Source organism: Telopea speciosissima, chromosome 5 (genome assembly GCF_018873765.1).
Source record: "Telopea speciosissima isolate NSW1024214 ecotype Mountain lineage chromosome 5, Tspe_v1, whole genome shotgun sequence".
Classification (NCBI taxonomy): Eukaryota; Viridiplantae; Streptophyta; class Magnoliopsida; order Proteales; family Proteaceae; genus Telopea; species Telopea speciosissima.
The window spans coordinates 42,164,109-42,186,334 of NC_057920.1; the positions used below are offsets into that span (position 1 = coordinate 42,164,109).

Sequence of the window (22,226 nt, forward strand, 5' to 3'; positions counted from 1 at the left end):
AACAGTGATATATTACCCTTTCTTTTTTATAATGAATGTATTCTATTTGTTAAAAGTCATTATCTGTGCGTATTTTAATTGCACATTTGTATTTCATTGCATGCTCTAAAGCAAGGTTCTAAATCTCGGGTTTCGACTTGGTTTCTACTAGACCGAAACCGAGATATGGTTGAAACTGGTCGAAACCTGGTGCTTTTTCCAGCCAACTCGAGACTGGTTTTGAAGCCCAGAAATGGTTTTTTAGGTCTGATGTTTTGTATACAGCCTACTTTTGACATTCAAAACACAATGCATGAACTATTTTCTCCAAAAAAAAAATAAAACTCTCAAAATGGTGCTTGTGGTTTTTGACCTAAGTAAATGTTTTTATATTTCTTATTTCATTTACTTAAGATTTTATTCATAAATAAGCAAATACCCCTATTTGAATCCAATAAAAATAGTTAAAAAATCAAATTTCAAAAGGATAAAAAGTCAAACCCCCTAGTTCAAGAACACAAACTGGATTTTCGGCGGTAGGTGCAATTTTCAACTTTCTAATGCTGGGGGTTTTTTCAAATCTAAAAATTCCATAAATCTTAATATGGTAAAAACATTGCTAAAAACCAAAAGTGCGGTAAAATATTCATTTGTTTTAATGTCCAATAAAATATTTTCATTCAGAGCGATTTTGACAGCATTTGCGCACACCAAATTAAGTTTGACCGGTACATAACTCCTTTAATATAAATCAGATTTAAGCAATCTTGGATTTGAGGAAGAATTGCTCCCTTGAAAAAATCTTGGACAGCCTCAATCATATCAAATTTGATAATAGACCAACAAGAGATAAAGAAATGGCCATTGAAACAATCAAGTCCAGAGGCACTGTAAGGGTCAAGCTTTGAGACAGCTTCCCAAATCTCATTCTCAGTAGGAATTCCACAGAGATTCTCATTCATATAGGGAGTCACTAAGGAGGAAATGCAATTTAGTAGAGTGCTAAAAGGAATATCATGGCCAGCCGAAGGAATAGTCTAAATGTTAATTTAGAAAGATTTTAAAGCATATCATCCGACCCGGTCTACAAAGCTATTCCAACTATCAATGAATTCCTAGGATTTTTGGTGGAATGGAGGTTGTAATTCTTTATACTTCTCGGGCTATAATGAAAGATCGAGAGGCTTGATTTGTATTCCCGAAAGAGTACAAAACTTGTCTAAGATCGTTCGTCTAGGATCCTGTGTGCGGCTTAGTAGCACGTGAACAAAATACACAGCCTAAGCGGAACTAAATATTTAACCAACCTATGATCCATTTATTTAATCAGCTTAATGTCAATAAACCATGTGTTAGGTTCCCATTGCGGGAGTTCTAACAAATCCAAGATTGCTTAAATCTGATTTATAGTGAAGGAGTTTTTTACTGTTGAACTTAATTTGGTGTGCGTGAATGCTGCCAAAATCACTTTGAATGAAAATATTTTTTTGGACATCAAAACAAATGAATATTTTATCACACTTTTGGTTTTATCAGGGTTTTACCATATTAAGATTTATGGAATTTTTAGATTTGAGAAAAACCCCAGCATTAGAAAGTTGAAAATTGCACCTACCGCCAAAAATCCAGTTTTTGTTATTGAATTAGGGGGTTTACTTTTTATCCTTTTGGAATTTTATTTTTTAACTATTTTTATTGGATTCAAAATGGGGGCATATTTGCTTATTTATGAATAATATCTTAAGTAAATGGATAAAACCATTTACTAAAATGATATTTGACATAAATAAGTGTCTGTCCTGGTTTCTGTCATAAATAAGTGTCTGTCCTTGTTTCTAACCAGGTTTCCTCAAGTTTCGATGGGGATAAGTGACACTTATATAGGTATTCAGGTTGAAACTAGTGAAATATGGTCGAAACATGTTGAAATAGGTCGAAATTGGTCAAAACTAGTCGAAACCAACCGGAATCCAGTACTTTTTAAACTCCCACCTTAACTTGTCTCGGTTTTTTGCGAAACCGAGATACCTCGGTCGAAATGAGATATCTCAATGGTTTCTGTTAGTTTCATCTGAGATCTCTTTCTATGCTCCAAAGATGGCCTAAAAATTTGGAGCTTTGACTTTTTTCATTCCAAAGTTAAAACCTCATTCAATGCTCTTTCTTCACTTCACCGTCTAGTTAATTTCTTTAGTAATTTCTTTGGATCCTATTTCTTTACTATTTTATTCTCCTTCTTTAGATCCTAATTGGACCTATGCTTTCCCACCACCTCTCCCTTTTAGTTTAGCCCTAGATATCTAAAAAAAATCTGCTTTGTAGGAGGGAGTTATCTCTTTGCAGAGGGTTGGTGTTGTTGGAGAGGTATGGTGGAAGCTTCTTTAGTGGTGCGTTGGTTTGTTGCTTCTTGGTTTGTGAGCTTTTTATTATTATTATTTTTGTTTCTTTGCCCCCTTTGCCATCTATGATTCCCCCGCTTCCCTTTGCTCTTCTTGTTAGTGGCCGTTTGGAAGAGCCAGATCTGTAACACTCACAATACACGACTCAATTAGCACTAACAACAATAAATGAAAAGGAATTCTCTCCAAAGAAAAGACGCTGTTAATCGCTCTGCAGGGACGATCTGGTCGAGATGTGGTGTCAAATCACTTTGATGAGGGATCGCTATGCCACTTGTCCTTATTTTGGGCATACTCTGTTGCTAAGCTCATAGTAGGTCAGAGAGGCCTGGGACCTTCCTTCCTTTCCTTGTGCTTCTCTGTCATCTCTTGTGCTTTCTACCGCAACATTTTGTGGTTCACAACGATCTGGTTGCTAGGTTTTGGACGAGGGCTAAGGTCGAGTCATCGCCCGATTTCATTTCCGTCACATCCTAAAGTAACCAACCATCTGGGGCAGCTATTGATCTTATTTAAGGTGAAGGACAGGACAAAAGTTGTTGCAGACGATCCCATTTACCCTTATTAAAGGAGCTACAGCCCGTACCTTTTGGGTAGGCACCTAAGATGAAAGTCTCATTTCGCTTAAAAGAAAAAGATCAAGAGAGGGAGCTCTCAGCCAAGGTGGATTTCCAAACAACTGGTGATTTCCTTACATCGGAAGAAGAGCCCTATTAAGGAATCGGTCCCAAGTCCAAGCCCAACTCCGTACCAAGTCAGTAGAGAGCCGAGCTAGCTATCCTACCGCTCCTGCAAACAAGCGTTCTTCCCATAAGCAAGTCGCTTACTGAACTAAAGATGGTGCTGCCTTTGCTTTATGGCCGAGCTTCGGATTTGGCAAGCCTTAAAATAAGTGCTTATGGTGCTTATAACATAAGGAAGTGGTCCTCTCAGCCCACTTTTCTCCCCTCGGTTAAGGAAGCTTGGGACAAGCCTGTTTACTCCTTCTCCACCCCTCTCATTGCCTTCTCTAAAAAGCTTCGCAATGTTAAGGCTGCTTTCAAAGTTTGGAACACTAATATCTTTGGCAACATCACTGAGCAAGTCAAGGACTGCAAAGATGGGCTTTCCTCCATTCAGTTTCGGCTGCTGTCAGATAGCCTCAATGACCCTCTTGCTGAAGAAGAGAAAGGTACTTCCCTTGAGCTCTCCTCCCTTCTCACTCGGGAAGAAAGCTTCCTCAAGCAGAAATCCAGGATTAAATGGCTGGACTTAGGAGATTCAAATACAGCCTACTTCCATCGTTCAGTGAAAGCTAGAGTTAACTCAAACTCTATTCTCCAGCTCACATCTCAAGATGGCTCTGTGGTCACCTCAGTTCAAGACATCAAAGGGTTGGCTGTTCAATATTTTAAGGATCTTTTCAGTGCTGCCCATGTGGATACAACTACTATCCCAAATCATTTACTCAACAAGGTACTTCCTTCTGATCACCTGGACTTATTGCATTCCATCCCAAAGGAAGAGGAAATTTTGACTGCTATCCATTCCCTCAAGGTAAATGGTGCCCCTGACCCTGATGGCTTTAGTATGGGATTCTTCCTAGCTGCTTGGGATATCATCAAAGTGGATCTAATTGCTACCATTGAGAGCTTCTTCTTCAACCCTAGCCAGATCAAAAGTACCAACCACACTTTCCTTTGCCTAATCCCAAAAAAGGAGGGAGCTTCTTCTATGAAGGAATTCAGGCCCATTGCCCTCTGCAATCTGTTATACAAATTCATTGCCAAGATCCTTGCTCGAAGGCTTAAAAGTGTAGTGGATCTCCTGGTCAGTGACAACCAATCAGCTTTCATTCCTGGTAGGAACATAGCTGACAACATTCTCCTTTGCCATGATATTGTCAGAGGGTTTGACAGAAAGAACCACTCTCCCTCTATCCTCCTGAAGATTGACATACATAAGGCCTTTGACTCTCTCAGATGGGACTTTATAGTTCAAGTGATGATCAAGATGGGATTTCCTTTGGTCTTTGTCAACTGGATTCCCTACTGCATTTCGTCCTCTATGTTCTCTGTTTTGGTTAATGGAAGCCCGGCGGGATATTTTGGTGCTTCGGTGGGCATTCGTCAAGGCTGTCCCCTCTCTCCTTATTTGTACACTTTAGCTTTGGAGGTTCTCTCTCGGAAAACCCAACTGTACACTGACCAGCAGGTCATCTCTCCTATGCCAAAGTGTAGGACTCTCAAGCCGACTCACTTGGCTTTTGCTGACGACCTTTTGATCTTCTCTAAGGCCTCCATTACTTTGCTTCAGTCTATATTGCTTTGCCTGCAACACTTACATGAGCTTTCTGGCCTTTGCACCAATCCGGCCAAGTCTCTCTTATTTTTTGCTGGTGTTTCTGAGTCGGACAAAGCAAACTTTCTTGACAAATCAGGCTTCCTTGAGGGTCATCTGCCAGTCAAATATCTAGGGCTGCCTCTGATCCCTGCCAGGCTTTTAGCTCACCATTGCACCCCTATGTTGGACCTTATTCGGAAAAGACTTCAGTTGTGGAAGGGCAAGTTATTATCTTATGCAGGCAGGTTGATTCTTATCAAATCAGCCTTGGAGGCCTCTTACATTTACTGGTATGGTATCTTTGTCCTCCCGCGCTCAACTATCAAGTCTTTGGAATCCCTCCTCGCATCTTTTCTTTGGAAGGGCAACGACTCTTCTAGATTCCTCCATCCCCTCAGTTGGGCTTCTGTTTGCTTACCTAAGAAGGAAGGTGGTTTGGGAATCCGAAGGATCAAAGAAGTGAACACTGCAGGTATCATCAAGTTAATCTGGAAGCTAGCTTTAAAAAAGAAGAGCATTTGGGTTGATTGGATCTACTCGGGGCGTCTCTGTCAAGATTCTATTTGGACTGCTTCAGCATAGACTCTTCTTGGGTTTGGCGTAAGATTCTTGCCAACCGTCACTTGGTGATTCACTCCATTCGCTCTCAGATTGGTGATGGCCTCTCTTCTTTCCTTTGGTTGGATCACTGGCACCCAAGAGGGGTTCTCCTCCACTCTGTTACTCCCAGAACCATCTATGCCTTGGGTCTCCACAGGCTCTCCTTGGTTGCTGATATCATTGGACAGGCTGGTTGGTCTCCTCCTTCTACATCCATTCCTGAGCTGAACCTCCTTTGGAATGACCTTCATCTCATCACTAGAAGGCCTCCGAACAGAGGTGATTGTATCTGTTGGTCCTCAAACAATTCCACCACCTTCACCTCCAAAGCAGCTTGGAACTTAGTTCGCATGAGAGGCCCTTTAGTCCCTTGGAGGAAGCTTCTTTGGTTCAGACATCATATCCCCCACCACTGCTTCATTGCCTGGAGGATCTTCTTGAACTGCCTTCCTACTTAAGCCTTCCTCAACAGCCATCAGATTTCAGTCCCCCCCAACTGCTGCCTCTGTTGGAACAATATGGAAGACTTGGATCACCTCTTCTTTTTATGCCCTACTGCTTCTGCTATTTGGAAAGGAATCCTGGCCAAATGCTGGCCTTCTCCAAGAAGAATCCTCCCTTTTTCCCGTGAGTGGATATGGGTTGATATGACTTTTGGAGGATCTTCCATCTGTGACTCTGTTGGCAAGATGGCTTTTTGTACAGTCCTAAACCATATTTGGATGGAGCGTAATATCAGGAAATGGACCTCCAAATCTCGGTCCTACAACCAGATTTGGGAATCCATTTCCTTCGAAATTAAAGCAAAGTTATCTTTTGCTCCTCCTTCTTCTTGTATTGATTCCCCAAGGAACAGGCACATTGTTGTATCCTGGGGTCTCTCTTCTGTCTCTTTAGTTCCTACTAGCCCTCTTATTTGAGTGGCTGTTTTGTTTCTTCCCCTTTTGGGGGCCTTGTAAATTCTTTCTCCTTCTTCAGTAATGAAATTTTTATTCACCCAAAAAAAAAAAAAAAAAAAAAAAAACATAAAGAAGTAAAGAACCACTTGTTTGAGTTGTTTGACATACTCAAATAAGTGCATTTCATCTTATTTGTTAGCAAGTCAGGGGAAGATTTTTGAAAGCTCTTATTTGCAAGGAACTAAAACTCGTCTCGAGTACAAGTTTCGACTAGCCAAATTTTTGAGTTGGGTCGAGATCTTGGTGATATCTCGACGAGTTGGGGTATTTTTTTTTTAAACTCGATGGCTGGTTTCGCTGGCTTTAGACCTATTTTGGGGCTGAAACTTGGTACTCAGCTTATTTTGGGCTATTTAAACACAAAGGCACTATCAGATTTAGGATAAACACTTATGCCAGAAACCACGACAGACAAAGGATAAACACTTATTTATGTCTATTATCATTTAAGTAAATGTTTATTTACTTAAAATATTATTCATAAATAAGCAAATACCCTCCTTTTTGAATCCAATAAAAATAGTTAAAATATCAAATTCCAAAAGGAAAAAAAAGTCAACCCCCCAGTTCAAGAACAAAAACTGGATTTCAGCGGTAGATGCAATTTTCAATTTTCTAATGTTGGGGTTTTTCTCAAATCTAAAAATTCCATAAATCTTAATATGTTAAAATTACATTGCTAAAAACCAAAAGTGCGGTAAAATATTCATTTGTTTTGATGCCCAAAAAAATATTTTCATTCAGCGAATTTGACAGCATTCGCGCTCACCAAATTAAGTTTGACTGGTACATAACTTCTTCAATATAAATCAGATTTAAGCAATCTTGGACTATTTTGAAAGCTTTCAAAACAAAGCTTTCCAACAAGTCCAAGATTGCTTAAATCTGATTTATATTGAAGGAGTTATGTATCGGTCAAACTTAATTTGGTATGTGCGAATGCTGTCAAAATCGCTCTGAATGAAAATTTTTTTTTGGACATCTATTAAGATTTTTGGAATATTTAGATTTGAGAAAAACCCTAGCATTGGGGTTGACTTTTTTTCCTTTGGAAATTTTATTTTTTAACTATTTTTATTGGATTCAAATAGGAGGTATTTGCTTATTTATGAATAATATCTTAAGTAAATAAAATACAAATTCATTTACTTAAATGATATTAGACATAAATAAGTGTCTGTCCTGGTTTCTTGCATAAATAAGTGTCTGTATACCAAGGTTTGCATAGATAGGTCTCTGTATACCAAGATTTCCCATCGAGATCTCGCCTCTTGGTCAAGATTTGACACTCATATAAGGAGTTTGGGTCGATATCTCGCGACATCTCGCTCGAGTTGAGGTAATTTTTCGTATTGCATGAGATCTCGTCTCGAGGTTTTGAAAAACCGAGAAACTCGTCGAGATCTTGCGAGTTTTAGTTCTATGCTTATTTGTGCATGCTCCCTGGGGGAACGTGTGGTTAAAATGAAACTTAAGAGATTCCATTGTAAAAACAAAAAAGCATGTATTTTTCTATGCTTCCAAACAACATATTTCAGTGTTGTTACAACATCAGAGTATAAAACCAGTGGCAAGGAGAAACAAGGAGACAAAGAAGGAGAGAAGAGAAGAGGAGAGACTCCTGAGATAGAACTCAAAGCCGATACAGTCTCCCTGCACTAATATCTTACTTATAATAAAAGAAGCAAAGTATCACAATCAGAAACTTTCCTAAACAGAATAGGAAAGAATAAGGAGGAAAATCTATCCTGGAAAAGTTGGATAATAAAGTAAACTACCTTCCTAAAATAGAAGTAACCGAAATAGAAACAAGATACTCACGATAGAGGGAGTGGCTTACACAATCGGGCCCCAATATCTTAACACTCCCCCTCAAGCTGGAGTATACATATATCAAACAAAAGCTCCAACTTGCAACAACAAGGACATCCCATGATCTTCATTCTTGAAAAACATACACGTTGGAGAAGGAGAAGCATCACAAACATCAGTGTAGAACCTTGGAGAAAACTTCATCAGGTCATTTCATAGCAGTCATCAGTAGCAACAGTTAGAGAACAAATTGTAAGGTACAATTGTGTTAAGATATTAGGGCCCAATTGTGTAAGCCACGATTGTAGCATAAGGTTGCTACGGTCCACTGGTAATGTGTAGCATAAGGTTGCTACGGCCCATTGATAATATGTAGCATAAGGTTGCTACGGCCCACTGGTAATATGTAGCATAAGGTTGCTACGGCCCACTGGTAATATGCTGATGTTATGAGCTGATGACTTGAGTACAAGCAGATTAAGAATCTCCCAATAAATAATGGTCTCCAATCAAGCAACACAAAGAATCACCATCCATTAGCTCCAATCTCCCCCGTGCGTGTAACATTACACGTGGACAAATAATGACCACCAATAATCACCATCATAAAAAATCCAATAATTATTATGGTAGCGTTGCAACAGGATCCCAATAAATAATTTCCAATCTCCCCTCACTGGAGCAAATAAGTGTCATGCAAGTGCCAATCTTAAAAAAATTGAAACCCCAAATTGATGTGATCAAGGGCCCACCAAATAATAATATGGTAAATATATATGACTGTTTAATTTGTAAGTCCAATGGCAATTCTGTAAATAATTAATGCAATCTCCAAGTGATGCAAAAACCGGGTCGAAATACCCAATTGGCTTCAGTGTGGACCCACCCAAGTACACAAAACAGGCAATAGCAAGGGTCAATGGTAGAATTGTAATTATCTCAATGTGAAAAGGAAAGGGCATGGCTGTAATTAGACGAAATCCAAGTAAAGCACAAGTAGGGCTAAGGGTAAAATTGGAAGATAGGATAAAATATGGATATTATGGGATAAGGGAAGATGATAAGGGTATAAAAGGGAACTCAATGAATAAAAGAAAGCAACTAATGCATGATAGACTCGTGGGACATTAGTGATATAATGGTAAAGATGGGGATAGCTCTGGAATCCAAAATAAAAAAGAATTAAAACAACAATCATGAGGTTTCTTCAACCTCGCGTTGGATAGACTATGGCCGAAGAACCAGGATAAAGAAAAAGATAAAAAGAATGAAGAAGCAGAATTTTTTTTTAAGCAAATTAAAGCATGAAGAAGCAGCAAGGGGAGAACTGCATTAAAACTTCAAAACATGAGGCGGCGAACCAAGCGCAAGCAAGGAATCGATTGCAAATAGTAGCAGCCACACCAGAATCGATAGTATTTTCTGCAATGGATAGAAAAATTAGATAATCAGCAGCAATCAACCACGATGGCAGCACATCTATAACAGAAAATCTGAAGTTGAAAAACATTGCAGCAAATCCACAGTATTCAAAATGTCAATAGATCAAACCCTATCGTGGCAGTAAAGCAATCAGCAGCAATCGATTATAAATCAGCTACTAGTCGTAGCAGGGAACATGATAGTAGTAGAAATTTCTCAGCAACAATCGAATCAACAGCAGGTATGATACCATACCATACTTCAGATTTTATTGAAACCCATACAAAACCCTAGTTCCTCTTCTTTCTTCTATGAACTAGGGTTTCCTTCTTCAAACCAGAAACTTAAGCGACTCTCAAAACGAAAATTGTGGTGGAGAATCAGGTACTAGTTACCGCTCTGATACCATGTTACAACATCAGAGTATAATACTAGTGGCAAGGAGAAACAAGGAGACAAAGAAGGAGAGAAGAGAAGAGGAGAGACTCCTGGACAGAACTCAGAGCCGATACAGTCTCCCCGCACTAATATCTTATTTATAATAAACGAAGCTAAGTATTACAATCAGAAACTTTCCTACACAGAATAGGAAAGAATAAGGAGGAAAATCTATCCTAGAAAAGTTGGAGAATAAAGTAAACTACGTTCCTAAAATAGAAGTAACAGAAATAGAAACAAGATACCCACGATAGAGGGACTCCCTCTATCGTGACTTACACAATCGGGCCCCAATATCTTAACAAGTGTAAATAAGTTTCTGTTGTTGCCCATCAAAAATGAAAAAAATTAAACAAAGTAAAAGTCTTGGTGGGAGTGCTTTTGCATCATGGTTATTTGTAGTTTAGAATATGAGTTAGTTCCTGATTCACTCTTTTTGTCTTTTTCTTTTCTAGGTCATCTCTTGGTATACTTCGAGGAGGTCAAGTCAACAAGATTGTTGAGATTTCAAGTCTTGAAATTTATTGTAGCACAATTCCCGGATCTCTGAGTAGTATTGATATTGAGAACATTGGTGACTCTAAGGTGCTTACTGATCCAGTATTGGGATATGAAAAATGTGATTACATACTAGCCCCACTTGATGTAGCAGTTTCTCTTGTGGTATGTATGATTAACACATTATTTTATTTTTTGGGGTTTTATTTCATTCTAATTTTTTCCTATTATTGCATTCACTAAGGTTCTCTCGTTGTTGACTATTTTTTTTTGGTTCTTTTTATTTGATTTATATCTTTGTAAAATTAATTAGTGACACTATATTTCATTTTCTTTTGAGTGATGGGTGATTTTATGTATGTGCAGTCCAAAATTGTTAAAGGGAAGTGTATCCTCGTGTATCTCTGATATGGTTAGTTATAAGTCATGCAAACATCCCATACAATAGACATGAAGTTAGTACCAAAAGAAGACTGAGGCAGGTTATTCATATCATTGAGGTTGAGAATCGAATTCACTGGCATCATTGCACCCTATAGGCAGCTTATTTTTCTAGTATCCTTGTATTTCTTTCTTTCCAAATTGTCCATCACTTTGGAATTGAGATGGATTAAAGGGGATAGATGTGATGCTGGGGCCAAGGTTCAAGATTTTGGTTTTGACTGGGATTCCGACCCTGGTTGAAACTGAAATGGCTGAAATGGCTGAAATGGCAAAATGGTCCATTTTGGGTAAAAAACAGAAACATGGAAGGCCCTTCAGTTGGCATTCCATTTCGTTTCAATAAGTGTCAAAAACGATATATGCCGTCGAAATTTTGACATTTCGGTTGAAATTTCAAACTATGGTAGCATCTTGAACTGCACAAGATGTCAAGTCACTATATGGGTTATTTCCATCTCCTACCTTTGGGGCTACTGCAGAACTTCTCTGTTTGGCATGATTTAGGTTCCACTTGGAAGCGTATTTAGTTAATTTTTCAGATATATCAAGATCTTGCAATTTCAAGTTGTTTTCGAAGAGCTATGGCTAATTTACAGTCAAGGTGTAGACTGGGGCTGTATTTCTATTTTTTTTTTCAAATTAGATGTCAGTATGTAGCTTAAATTCACTTTCTATTTTCTTTATTTGGGAGCGCTCATGGGGGATGCTACATTTGTAGTCTATAAATGGAGTCAAATAGTATGTGGAATCCGAGATTGAAAATTAGAAAGTGGTCTTAGTTGTTGGGTTCTTAAAGAGTTTAGAAGATCTAGTAGGTTTCTGTTTTGTTCAGTGGAGTCCCGAAGTAGTAACTAGTAAGCCAAGCTGTTTCTATTTTTCAAAGCATTGTAAGGGTGCTGGCTTAGCTATGTAGTTGGAGTGTTGGTGATGTAGATCACAAGTCCATATGTACCCGCAAGAAACAAGCCCCAAAACCAGCCCAGCAAGGTTGTGGATTCGACTGCTATGAGACGCAGCCTGGTCTGATGATGTGGCAAGTTTCTGTTGGTTCGATGGAGCATCACCTAAGGCAGCACCAGCCCAGAGAGAAGCATGAAGAAGACAGACAAAATTCAAAAAAAAAAAAATGTTACTGTTTACGGGACATTGTTCACGTGAACAGTGATTTGGGGCTGATATGGACAGACTGGTGGAGATTGAACGCAACTTGAAGACTTTATTTAGTTTCTATTTTTATTAGGCTTGGTTTCTAATTCATTTTATATTAGGTAGTTTCTAATTTATATATTAGTTTCTAATTTGGTTATCTTTGCATGTTTAGAAGGCTGAGTTATAAAGCCTTTAGTAGTTTCTAATTTCATTTAGTTTCTATTTCCATTAATTTCTATTTTCATTAGTTTCTATTTTCCAAACAGTTTCTAAGTTTTACTTTCTATTTTTGTAGCCTAGCCTCAGTCTATATAAAGACAACTATTGTAATTGATTGGGACAGAATTAATGAATGAAGTTTTGAGGCATTTTTGCACTCGATTATTGGAGTAAAACCTCTATTGAACAGCTGGGATAGCTATGGTTGAGAGACCCAGGCTGAGATAGCCATTCCCCTACCCCCTTCTTCTTCTTTCTTCTCTTCTCCTCCCTTCCCTGTTTGATATACACTGCTATGCTGTTTCTGTGACTGCAATAAACTATTGTGAAGACCAAAGTCAATTCCCAATCATCTTTAAGGTTTTCTGTTGTTGCACACCATTAATAGATCCTTATCGTGTTGATCCTGGCTGCAATCGTTCTCCCGGTGGTTTCCCTGGTTCAATGTCGACTTTTGCATTAGTTGGATTGTTATTTCTTTATTTAATTAAAGTTGTGTTCTTGCTAGACTGCTCTTGTGGTTGTGGATATGTCCTTGCATTATAGTGCTTGTTGTAGATTGCACTTCCTATACATAATTGCTTAGTCGAGGCAACAATGACTTTTGATCGAACCATCTTGTTTCGTTTGTTTGTTGTGGTCATGTCTTGTTTCAAGATTCATCGAAAGGAATCCTATGTTACACTTGATTTTTCTGATATGGTATAGACATGTTCTTATAAAAATAAATCTCCCTCATTTTTATCAAAATAAAATATTTTCTAAACTATAACTAAAAAACTAAATATATAGGAAATCCAATTAAATTGAAATAAAATTTAATAATCAAATAAGATAATTGGAATTGCATTTTTTATTTAGTTTGCCTTTGAATTTCGAATTCTATGTATATATTTGTTAATATTTAATAATTGTATCTAATAATTTTATATTCATTTATATTTGTTATATTTAATTTATTTAATTATCGTTTAAATATGGATATCTCAATTAAGAAAGCTCTTCTGTTTTCTGGCTGGGTATGAGGTTGTAGGTTTGATAATCACAGCCAATTTTGGTCTGACAACTATGGTGCATTCTCAATATTAAAAGGAACTGTCTAAATGACATCTCTATAGGTGTATTTAGATCTTGTAACCTTCTTTTGATTTCCCCTTGTCGTATTCCCAAAAGTTCCATAAGTCGGTGGTAAAAAGGAGTTTTGCAAATAATTTGAAAATGACTTATAATTATGTCATTTTCAAAAGCTGTCAATAAGAAAATCCCATACTTAAACGTAACCCTAGTTTTGAAAATTTTTGGAGTGTATCAACTGGTTTTTATAACTTTTTTATGTTGGGAGTTCTTTGTTTCATGTAGGTAAACAGATCTGGAAAGATTGAGAATGGTGCGCCGCAGTATTCCATTACTGCTGAATTAACTGCATTGGTTGGTCCTTTGTGATGCTAAGGCATATATGTAATTTGTATTTATTTACTTTGCTGATTTTCTGACATGCTGATCAGAATTGTTATTTGATCTTTTTTGTTGTGTTGCCTTATTTTATTAGGTCATTGTATTGAATGAGATTCAGTTACAACAAATCTTGATTCTTTGGGATTATTTAGACAATTGTCAGCTGAGAAAGAGGTAAGTTTTGTTGCTATTATTGTTATTATTAATCTCTCGTTTTTTATCCTGTAATATATATATATATATATATATATATATATATATATATATAGGTCAAGGAGTATCACACCATCGCTGTTGATATAAAAACATTTTGTATGAGGTTTAAATGATTATTTGATTTGTGAATAGCACTGCTGAATGATAACTCTTAGAAAAAGGTTGAAGAAGAAAATAAAAAATAAATATCAATATATGGGATGAGAGATGCTGTTCTGGTGCTGTGAATGCTACTTGTGAACAGTAACACTAAATAATGCAGGAGCATGATAACAACAACCCTTGTGGTTCTGGTTTTGGGTCAATTTTCTGGTTCACCATTGAACCCATGGTTCAAGATCTGGTTCACACCAAGTAACCAAATTGTGGGCTAGTTTTTTGGAGTTTAATTAATTAATTTCATTCCTGTTTTAAGTTGTTTGGACAGACTCAGCCTTATCCCAAGATGTACAGATTCCATGGAGGTTTGAGCACTGACCAGCATGGAAGAACTCGGTCAAAACCTGCAGTTTCGACCGAAGTAGCAGGCTACTGATACGAGTTATGGGTTGAATTTAATTCAACCAAGTTTCGATGGGTTTTGCATGGTTTCGACCCTGTTTCGACCATATTTCAGTAATTTTGCAAGTTTCGACCTGAACACCTATATAAATTCACTTGTTTCCATCGAAACTTGAAGAAACTTGGCTCGAAACCAGGACAAACAGTTTTTCATGCCCAATATCATTTAAGTAAATGTATTTTTTACTTAAGATATTATTCATAAATAAGCAAATACCTCCTATTTGAATCCAATAAAATTAGTTAAAAAAAAAATCAATTCTAAAAAGATAAAAAGTCAGCCTCCCAGTTCAAGAACAAAAACTGGATTTTCGGCGGTAGGTGCAATTTTCAACTTTTAAATGTTGGGTTTTTTCTTAACCTAAAAGTCCCACCACCACCACCACCAACAACAACAACAACAATAACAAACTTAGCCTTACCCAACTTATTAGGGTCGGCTACATGGATCCAAACAAAACAAAGTAGGGAAAACTGAGGTCTAAACAAATAAGGGGAAATGAGATGAGAAATGAAAAATGGAAAATGACAAATGAGGGATGGGAATGAGATGAGAAATGAAAAAATGCAAAATGACAAATGAAAGATGTAAAATAAAATGAAAAAGGGAAAATTACATGCCCCTCCCCTGTACTATGGCCCAATTACACCTTCCTTGTATTTTCCTCAATTACATCCAGACCCCCTCTGGCTGACGGTGTTAACCTGCTGTTAGTTTTAGTTTGGAAAAGACTATTTTGCCCTTGTATTAAAATATAAAAGTAAAATTACACTGCTACCCCTATCTTCATCTTCAACCTAAAACACCCCTAACAGAGGAAAACGAAGGTCTAGCATTCATTTCCAGCAAGCTCCAAGTTTGTAAGGGTTTAGTGATGTTGTTTTCTAATGATTTTCCACTTTGTTTTACTAAGTGATTTTTAGGGTTTTGAGTCTCTTTTGGTGTTTCTAGTTTGTTAATTCCCCCAATCTTTATTTCGATTTCGATTTTTCTTCGTTCCGTTAGTGGAGTTCAAAGATAGGTCTTGCTTTGCGGCTAAGGATTTTCAGGCGAGTTTGATTGAAGTTTTAGGAAGATTTTTATGCATTACAAAGACAGGTCGGTCTTGAATCAATTAAATTGAAACACAGTTCCAAAGAAACTACAAACCAGAACAAAACAATCATGGAAGAAGAGTCTGAGAGTGCCAGGGGCTGTCACAAAAGTTTCATTGAACTTCTTTTCAACAACACTACGAACATATTTTTCAACATTGAGGCAGATGTTTTGGTAGAAATTCTGTTTAAGTTGAGCAGAAGCTGAGTTTAGGCCGCTGGAATCGACATCGTCGCTGGAACCATTTTCTCAGGAACCCGTTGGCTGTAGTATTCCCCAGCATATTCCCTAGGAAGGTTCTCATCACTTTTTCTCTGGAACACGGGTTGTTGCTCTTGGTTAGCTAACTGTAGTCTTTGCAGCTCCTGAATCTGCCTCTAAATCTCTGCGTGGGACAAAATCTGTTCCCCTCCTCCCAGCATTCTTGAACCCCCAATTTCCATCTAGAAATACCTTTTGCTGTCCTCCCTTAGAATCAATCAACTTTGAATCTGTAAATAGAGAGGAAACAGAGAAAGGGAGAGGTAGAAAGATGGGTTTTTTTTCAGTTTCTGCAACTTCGGGATTAGCCATGGCAGCCCTTTTCATGTTCATATGCTGGATTTCGCCCATCGAAGCATATAAAAGGCTTGAAAGAATGGTTTTGGAGGTCCAAAATCAAATTTCTCTTTGAGGAATATTGAAGATATGTGAAAAAGGGATAAAGATTCTCTTTTTGAATCTGTAAATGAAACCCATAACATCCATTCAACTGTCTTTTTACCAAAAAAAATTCAACTGTCTTACCTTTCTTTTCTCGGTGGAGAAAATTATATGGTAATTAGTTAAACTTCATAGTAAATGGATGGATTATCTTTGTTATTGCTAAGAGGAACAGAGTGAAGGAGAGGAGGAAAAAGGGTTTTGCGATAAAACCCATCTGCAGGTGGCCTCGCTCAAATCATGGCTGGTTTCTTATGTGGTGTGGGAGATAGGGTTTTTATTAGAAATGAAAAAAGTTAGATGGGTTTGTGAGTTTTTTTTGCAGAGGGATCTCAGCTCTGTGCTTGATTTTCTTTCTTTTTGGATGGTCTACCTCTGCCTAACTTTGAAGATGCAGAGATATGGGGTATCTTGATCACCGAGGGAAGTGGCAGCGAAATCACCGATGCTGTTGACAATGGAGCAAGATTGCAGAGCGGTGGGGGTGGATGGGGTTACAGGAAGAAGAGGAAGAAGAGGAAGAAGAGAAGATGATGAAGAAGAGAAGAAGAAGAATCGTTTTTAATCAAATGGGATTGCAGAGGGGTAGGGGTGGGGGTGGGGGTGGGGGTGGGGGTGGGGGTGGGGGTGGGTGGGGTTACAGGAAGAAGAGGAAGAAGAGGAAGAAGAGAAGATGATGAAGAAGAGAAGAAGAAGATTCGTTTTTAATCAAAAGGCCAAATGGGTCATCTCAAAAGGACCCAGGGTTAGTTTGGGGATTATAAAAAATCTTACGATGCCACATCAGCACTTAATAGACGGATGCTAATGGCAGGGGTGTAATAGTAATTTTATTCAAAATAGAGGGAAGGGGTATGTAATTGGAGAAAATGCAAGGGAGGAAGGTGTAATTAGACCAAAGTACAGGGTAGGGGTATGTAATTTTCCCAAAGAAAAATGAAAGATGAAAGATGAAAGATGAAAGTAAGAGGAAAGAGGCACAATCCAGCAAGTCAGGAGAATCTCAGCTAAATGGGGTTTGCTATATAGATCCTTGCACTCTAATAGGCTCTATCCGAGGTCATACTTGGTACAAGACCTAGACTATGCATAGCCTTCCTCATAACTTCTCCTATGGTCATTTTAGGCTTGCCCCTAGGTCTTTTAGCTCCTTCAATCGGGATCATCACTCTTTCTGGGCATCCCTCAGTCTTCGTTGAACATGACCATACCACCTCAAACGGCTCTCTTGGAGCTTGTCGTTGATTGGAGCAACTCCCAAGTTAGCTCTAATACGATCATTCCTTCATCCTTCCTAGTTTTTCTGTACATCCATCTTAACATCCTCATCTCTGCTACACATAGCTTCTCAATATGACACTTTTTCATTGCCCAACATCTGCCCCATACATCATAGCCTGTCGTACAACAGTCCTATAGAACTTTCCTTTAAGCTTTAAAGGATTACGTCGGTCACACAGCACTCTGGATGCACCTCTCCACTCTATCCATCCCACTTTAATCCTCTATGTCACCTTCTTTATTTATGAGTGACCCCAGATATCTAAATAGTCAATTTGCGGTATCTCTCTTTCCTCAATTCGCACCATGTCAGTAACCATCATAGTTTGACTAAAATTACACATCATATACTCCGCCTTCATTCTACTAATCTTAAAGCCTATTGTTTCCAAGGTTGATCTCTTTAGCTCTAGTTTAGCGTTTATCCCTGTTTTTCTCTCATCCACCAAAACAATATCATCGGCAAAGAGCATGCACCACCGGACCTCGTCTTGAATTCTATTGGTTAAGTCGTCCATTATAAGCATAAATAGATAAGGGCCTAACGCTGATCCCGGATGTAACCCAATCATAATTGGGAATTCCTTGCCCTGACCACCTACAGATCTCATACTAGTCACCACGCCCTCATACATATCTTTAATTACATCCACATATATACTCGACAGCCCTCCTTACTAGAACATACCATATTAAATCTCTAGGGATTTAGTCATAAGCTTTTTGCACGTCAATAAAGATCATATGGAGATCCTTCTTACTATCTCTATATCTTTTCATGAGCCTCCTCAATAAGTAGATAGGTTTTGTTGTGGATCTACCTGACAGAAAGCCAAATTGGTTCACCAAGATATGAGTCTCTCTTCTCAAACGGGCTTCAATAACCTTCTCTCAAAGTTTCATGGTGTGATTCATTAGCTTTATGTTTCTCTATAGTTATTGCAGCTTTGGATTTATTTTTGTAGATCAAGACTACGATGCTTCTGTGCCATTCAGCTGGAATCTTCCTTGTGTTCATAATCCTATTAAACAGATTGCTTAACCTATATACTCCACAACCTCCTAGGGTTTTCCACAATTTTATCAAAATCTCATCTGGGCTTTGTGTCTTGCTTGCTTTTATCTTTCTTAGGGCTTCTTTAACTTCTGCCACACTAACCCTTCGTACATATCTATGACACGTGGTGTCTTGTTGAATAATGTAATCATCCGGATCATTTGTACACGATCTATCTCCATTTAGTAGGTCACAAATATGCTCATCCCGTCTCTTCACATTGTCCTCATCCCTTACCAACACTTTTCCTTCATTATCCTTGATACACCTCACTTGATTGAAATCTCTACTCTTCCTTTCTCTCATCTTAACTATCTTTTAAATACCCTTTTCCCCTTCTTTTGTGTTTTGGTTGTTATAGAGATCCTTAAATCTAAAAATTCCATAAATCTTAATATGATAAAACATTGCTAAAAACCAAAAGAGCGGTTAAATATTTATTTGTTTTGATATCTAATAATTTATTTCCATTCAGAACGATTTTAAATAGCATTCATGCATGCCAAATTAAGTTTGACCGGAACATAACTCCTTCAATATAAATCAGATTTAAGCATTCTTGCATTTGTTGGAAAGCTTTCGAGTAAAGCTTTATAATTCAGAGGACTGCCTCTCCATTTCGTTGTTCCTTCTTCAGAAGGCTTGAACAAGGTGGCCCTTTGCCCTCCGGATGTTCTGGAATTTGAAGCTAAGTTGTGGGAGAATTGTCTCGTTGGAAACTTTCTCTATTTCCGTCCGCCCTTCCATATCATTAAGGTTTCCCTCTCCAAGCAGTGGAGACTCCAGGGAAATCTGGATACTTTTCTTTTGGACAATGGGTTTTTTATCTTCAAATTCTCCTCCACTCTTGACAAGGTCTGCGCTAGAGGGAGGCCCTTGGCTGGTTGGTAAGAAGCCCATCTTTCTCCTGCAGTGGCATTGTCACTTGCAACTCAGGCGTGTGGACCTCTCCACGATTCCTCTTTAGATTTCCTTGCATGGATTGCCTCTCCATTACTTGTGTACTGATGGATTGAGTTCCTTGGGCTCTGTTTTGGGCAAGCCCTTGTTCTCTGATGTGAGGACCCGACGAAAGGATAGGCTGGCTTATGCGAGGATTTGCGTAGAAGTCTCTGCGCGAGATCCCCTTCCCACTTTTATCTCGGTGAAAGGAGAGGATTACTCTTTCGAGCAAGAGGTGCACTACGATTGGAAGCCGCTGCGCTGTCTGGTCTGCAAAACCTTTGGACATGACTCCAATCTTTGTTCTCCCTTGGTCCATGCCTCTGCTGGCCCTGCTCCCCCTGATGGCGTGACTCTGAATGCCGATGCTGTGGCTTTGAATGCCGGGGAGGATCTTCTGCATCAACTGAAACCTAATCGGCATCGTCCTTGTTCTCGTGGCATGAAGTGAACTAGATCCCGTCACTGGAATATTCACAGTGCAGCGATGTTGCTTGTGGTGGTCACAAAGGATTTGGTTAACTCGAGGCAGCAGCTCTCCTCCTTGGGTCAGAACAGGTTTAGCCTTCTAGCTGACGCAAAGGATACGGATCCTTGCACTTGTCCTGAAAAGCTTCAGTTTGAGGTTATGCTGCGCAGCAAGTCTCGTATCAGACACCACAGCAGCTGACCTTCCCTTTCCTAGCTCTTGCGATGGTATTCTTGCTACAGCTGCTTCTCTGTCGATGGCTCCTACGGAAATCCACCCTTTGCCTTCTTCGGTTTCTACATCATCTCTTTCTCTGGCTTCGTCTGTGCGAGGCAAAAAGGAGTTAATCTCCTCTCCTGGATTAATTGACCCATCCTTGTTGGGGCCCACTCCTTTTGTCTCTCCCACAGCAAACCCCCATGTGGTAATCATGTGCGCCTGTTATGCTCATGACCTGGGCTCAACTGACTTGGGCTTGTCTGTTCTTGTGCCGGGTACTCTTTTACCTGAGTCCTCTACTGGGTCGGGTCGTCTCCCTAACCCAGATAGCTCTCTCAACCTAGTTGCCTCTTCTCCTTTGCCTGACATCCCTGTTGCTCATAGTCCCCTGGTTTCTCACAAGACAATTTTTGCCTCTCCCTTCGACTGCTCTTATAGGCATTGACATCGTAGTGAAACCAGATTTCGGTCTGTAATGGCTCGGCTTTTGGAGTCTTCGTTGCCCCTTCTCCCCCTTTCCCAATGATCCAAGGATTTATTTGGAATACTAGGGGCTTGAATTCTGCCTCGAAGCATGCTACAGTTTATTCCCGTCTCCGCTCTTCTCGTTCAGCCTTTTGTTGCCTTCTTGAAACTCATATTAAGGAGCAAAATTCTGAATTTTTTTTTAAGTCTATTGCTCCGGGCGGGTCTTTCATTTCCAACTATTCTTACCACCCCAATGGCCGAATTTGGATTCTTTGGGATCCTGGCAAAATCTCCAACTCTCTTCTTTCCTCCTCCTCCCAATTCATTCATCTAAGTTTTTTAGACTGCCTGGGCCAATTTTCCTTTTTCTTCACTGTGATCTATGCTCACAATTGTCCTTCTCAAAGGACTCTCCTTTAGGCTGATTTGCGTTCCGTTGTCAGCAGCATTGGGTCCCGTCCTTGGGGCTTGGGAGGTGACTTTAATGTCATCAAGTTCAGTTCTGAAAAACAAGGTGGAGATCACTTAGACTTGGAAGCTATGGACACTTTCAATGAGTGTATTGAGGACATTGGTGTGAATGACCTTAGATGGTCGGGCTTCCCTCTAACTTGGAGCAACAAAAGGGCTGGTATTCATCGCATCTCTTGCAAGCTCGACAGAGTCTTAGTCAATGAAGCTTGGTTAGCTACTTTCCCCTCTTCCCATGAAACCTTTGATAACCCAGACATCTCTGACCATTCCCCCATCTCTCTTGCCATCCAGCCTTACTCTTCCTTTGGTCCCAAACCTTTAAAGTATTTTGATATGTGGTCCTCTCACCCCTCCTCCTTGCCCACGGTTATGGAAGCTTGGAACAAACCAGTTTTTGCTTTCTCTACCCCTCATTGCTTTCTCCAGAAAGCTTTGCTATATCAAGGATGCCCTCATGGTTTGGAATAAGAACACTTTTGGTAATATTACTCATCAAGTTGCTGAGTGTAAAGGTAGACTTGCCTCTATTCAGATTCAGCTGCAGACAGACAATCTCAATAGCCTTCTTGCTGAAGCCGAGAAAGAGGCCTCTATTGAGCTATCCTCCATGCTCTCTCGGGAAGAGAGTTTCTTCAAGCAGAAATCTAGAATCAAGTGGCTTGACCTGGGTGATTCCAATACTGCTTACTATCACCGATCAGTGAAGGCCTGAGTCAATGCAAACTCCATCATTCAGCTCACTTCCCATGATGGCTCTCTAGCCACTACTGTAAAGGAGATAAAGGACTTGGCTATTCAGCATTTCAAAGGTATTTTCATTGCTCCCCTGGAGGAAAATGTTCCTATCCCAAGTCACTTGCTCAACAAGTTCATTCCTCCTGAATATCTTGATGCTTTGAGCTCCATCCTAAAAGATGATGAAATTGTGGAAGCTATTCATTCTCTAAAGGTGTCTAGTGCTCTTGGGCCTGATGGTTTTAGTATATGATTCTTTCTAGCTACCTGGGATATCATCAAAACTGATCTTATTGCTGCCATTGAAAGC

The 22,226-nt window shown here is 39.1% G+C and overlaps 1 protein-coding gene across 2 annotated transcripts in view; it reads left to right on the forward strand.

Moving 5' to 3' along the window:
• The window catches only part of LOC122661037, a 207,419-nt gene that overhangs the window by 50,161 nt on the left and 135,032 nt on the right, over positions 1-22,226 (forward strand). For both annotated transcript variants that reach the window (XM_043856340.1, XM_043856341.1), the window contains exons 8-10: positions 10,387-10,594; positions 13,601-13,669; positions 13,791-13,870. In XM_043856340.1, coding sequence (XP_043712275.1) covers positions 10,387-10,594; positions 13,601-13,669; positions 13,791-13,870 — 357 coding nt within the window. The remainder of the gene's footprint in view (positions 1-10,386; positions 10,595-13,600; positions 13,670-13,790; positions 13,871-22,226) is intronic.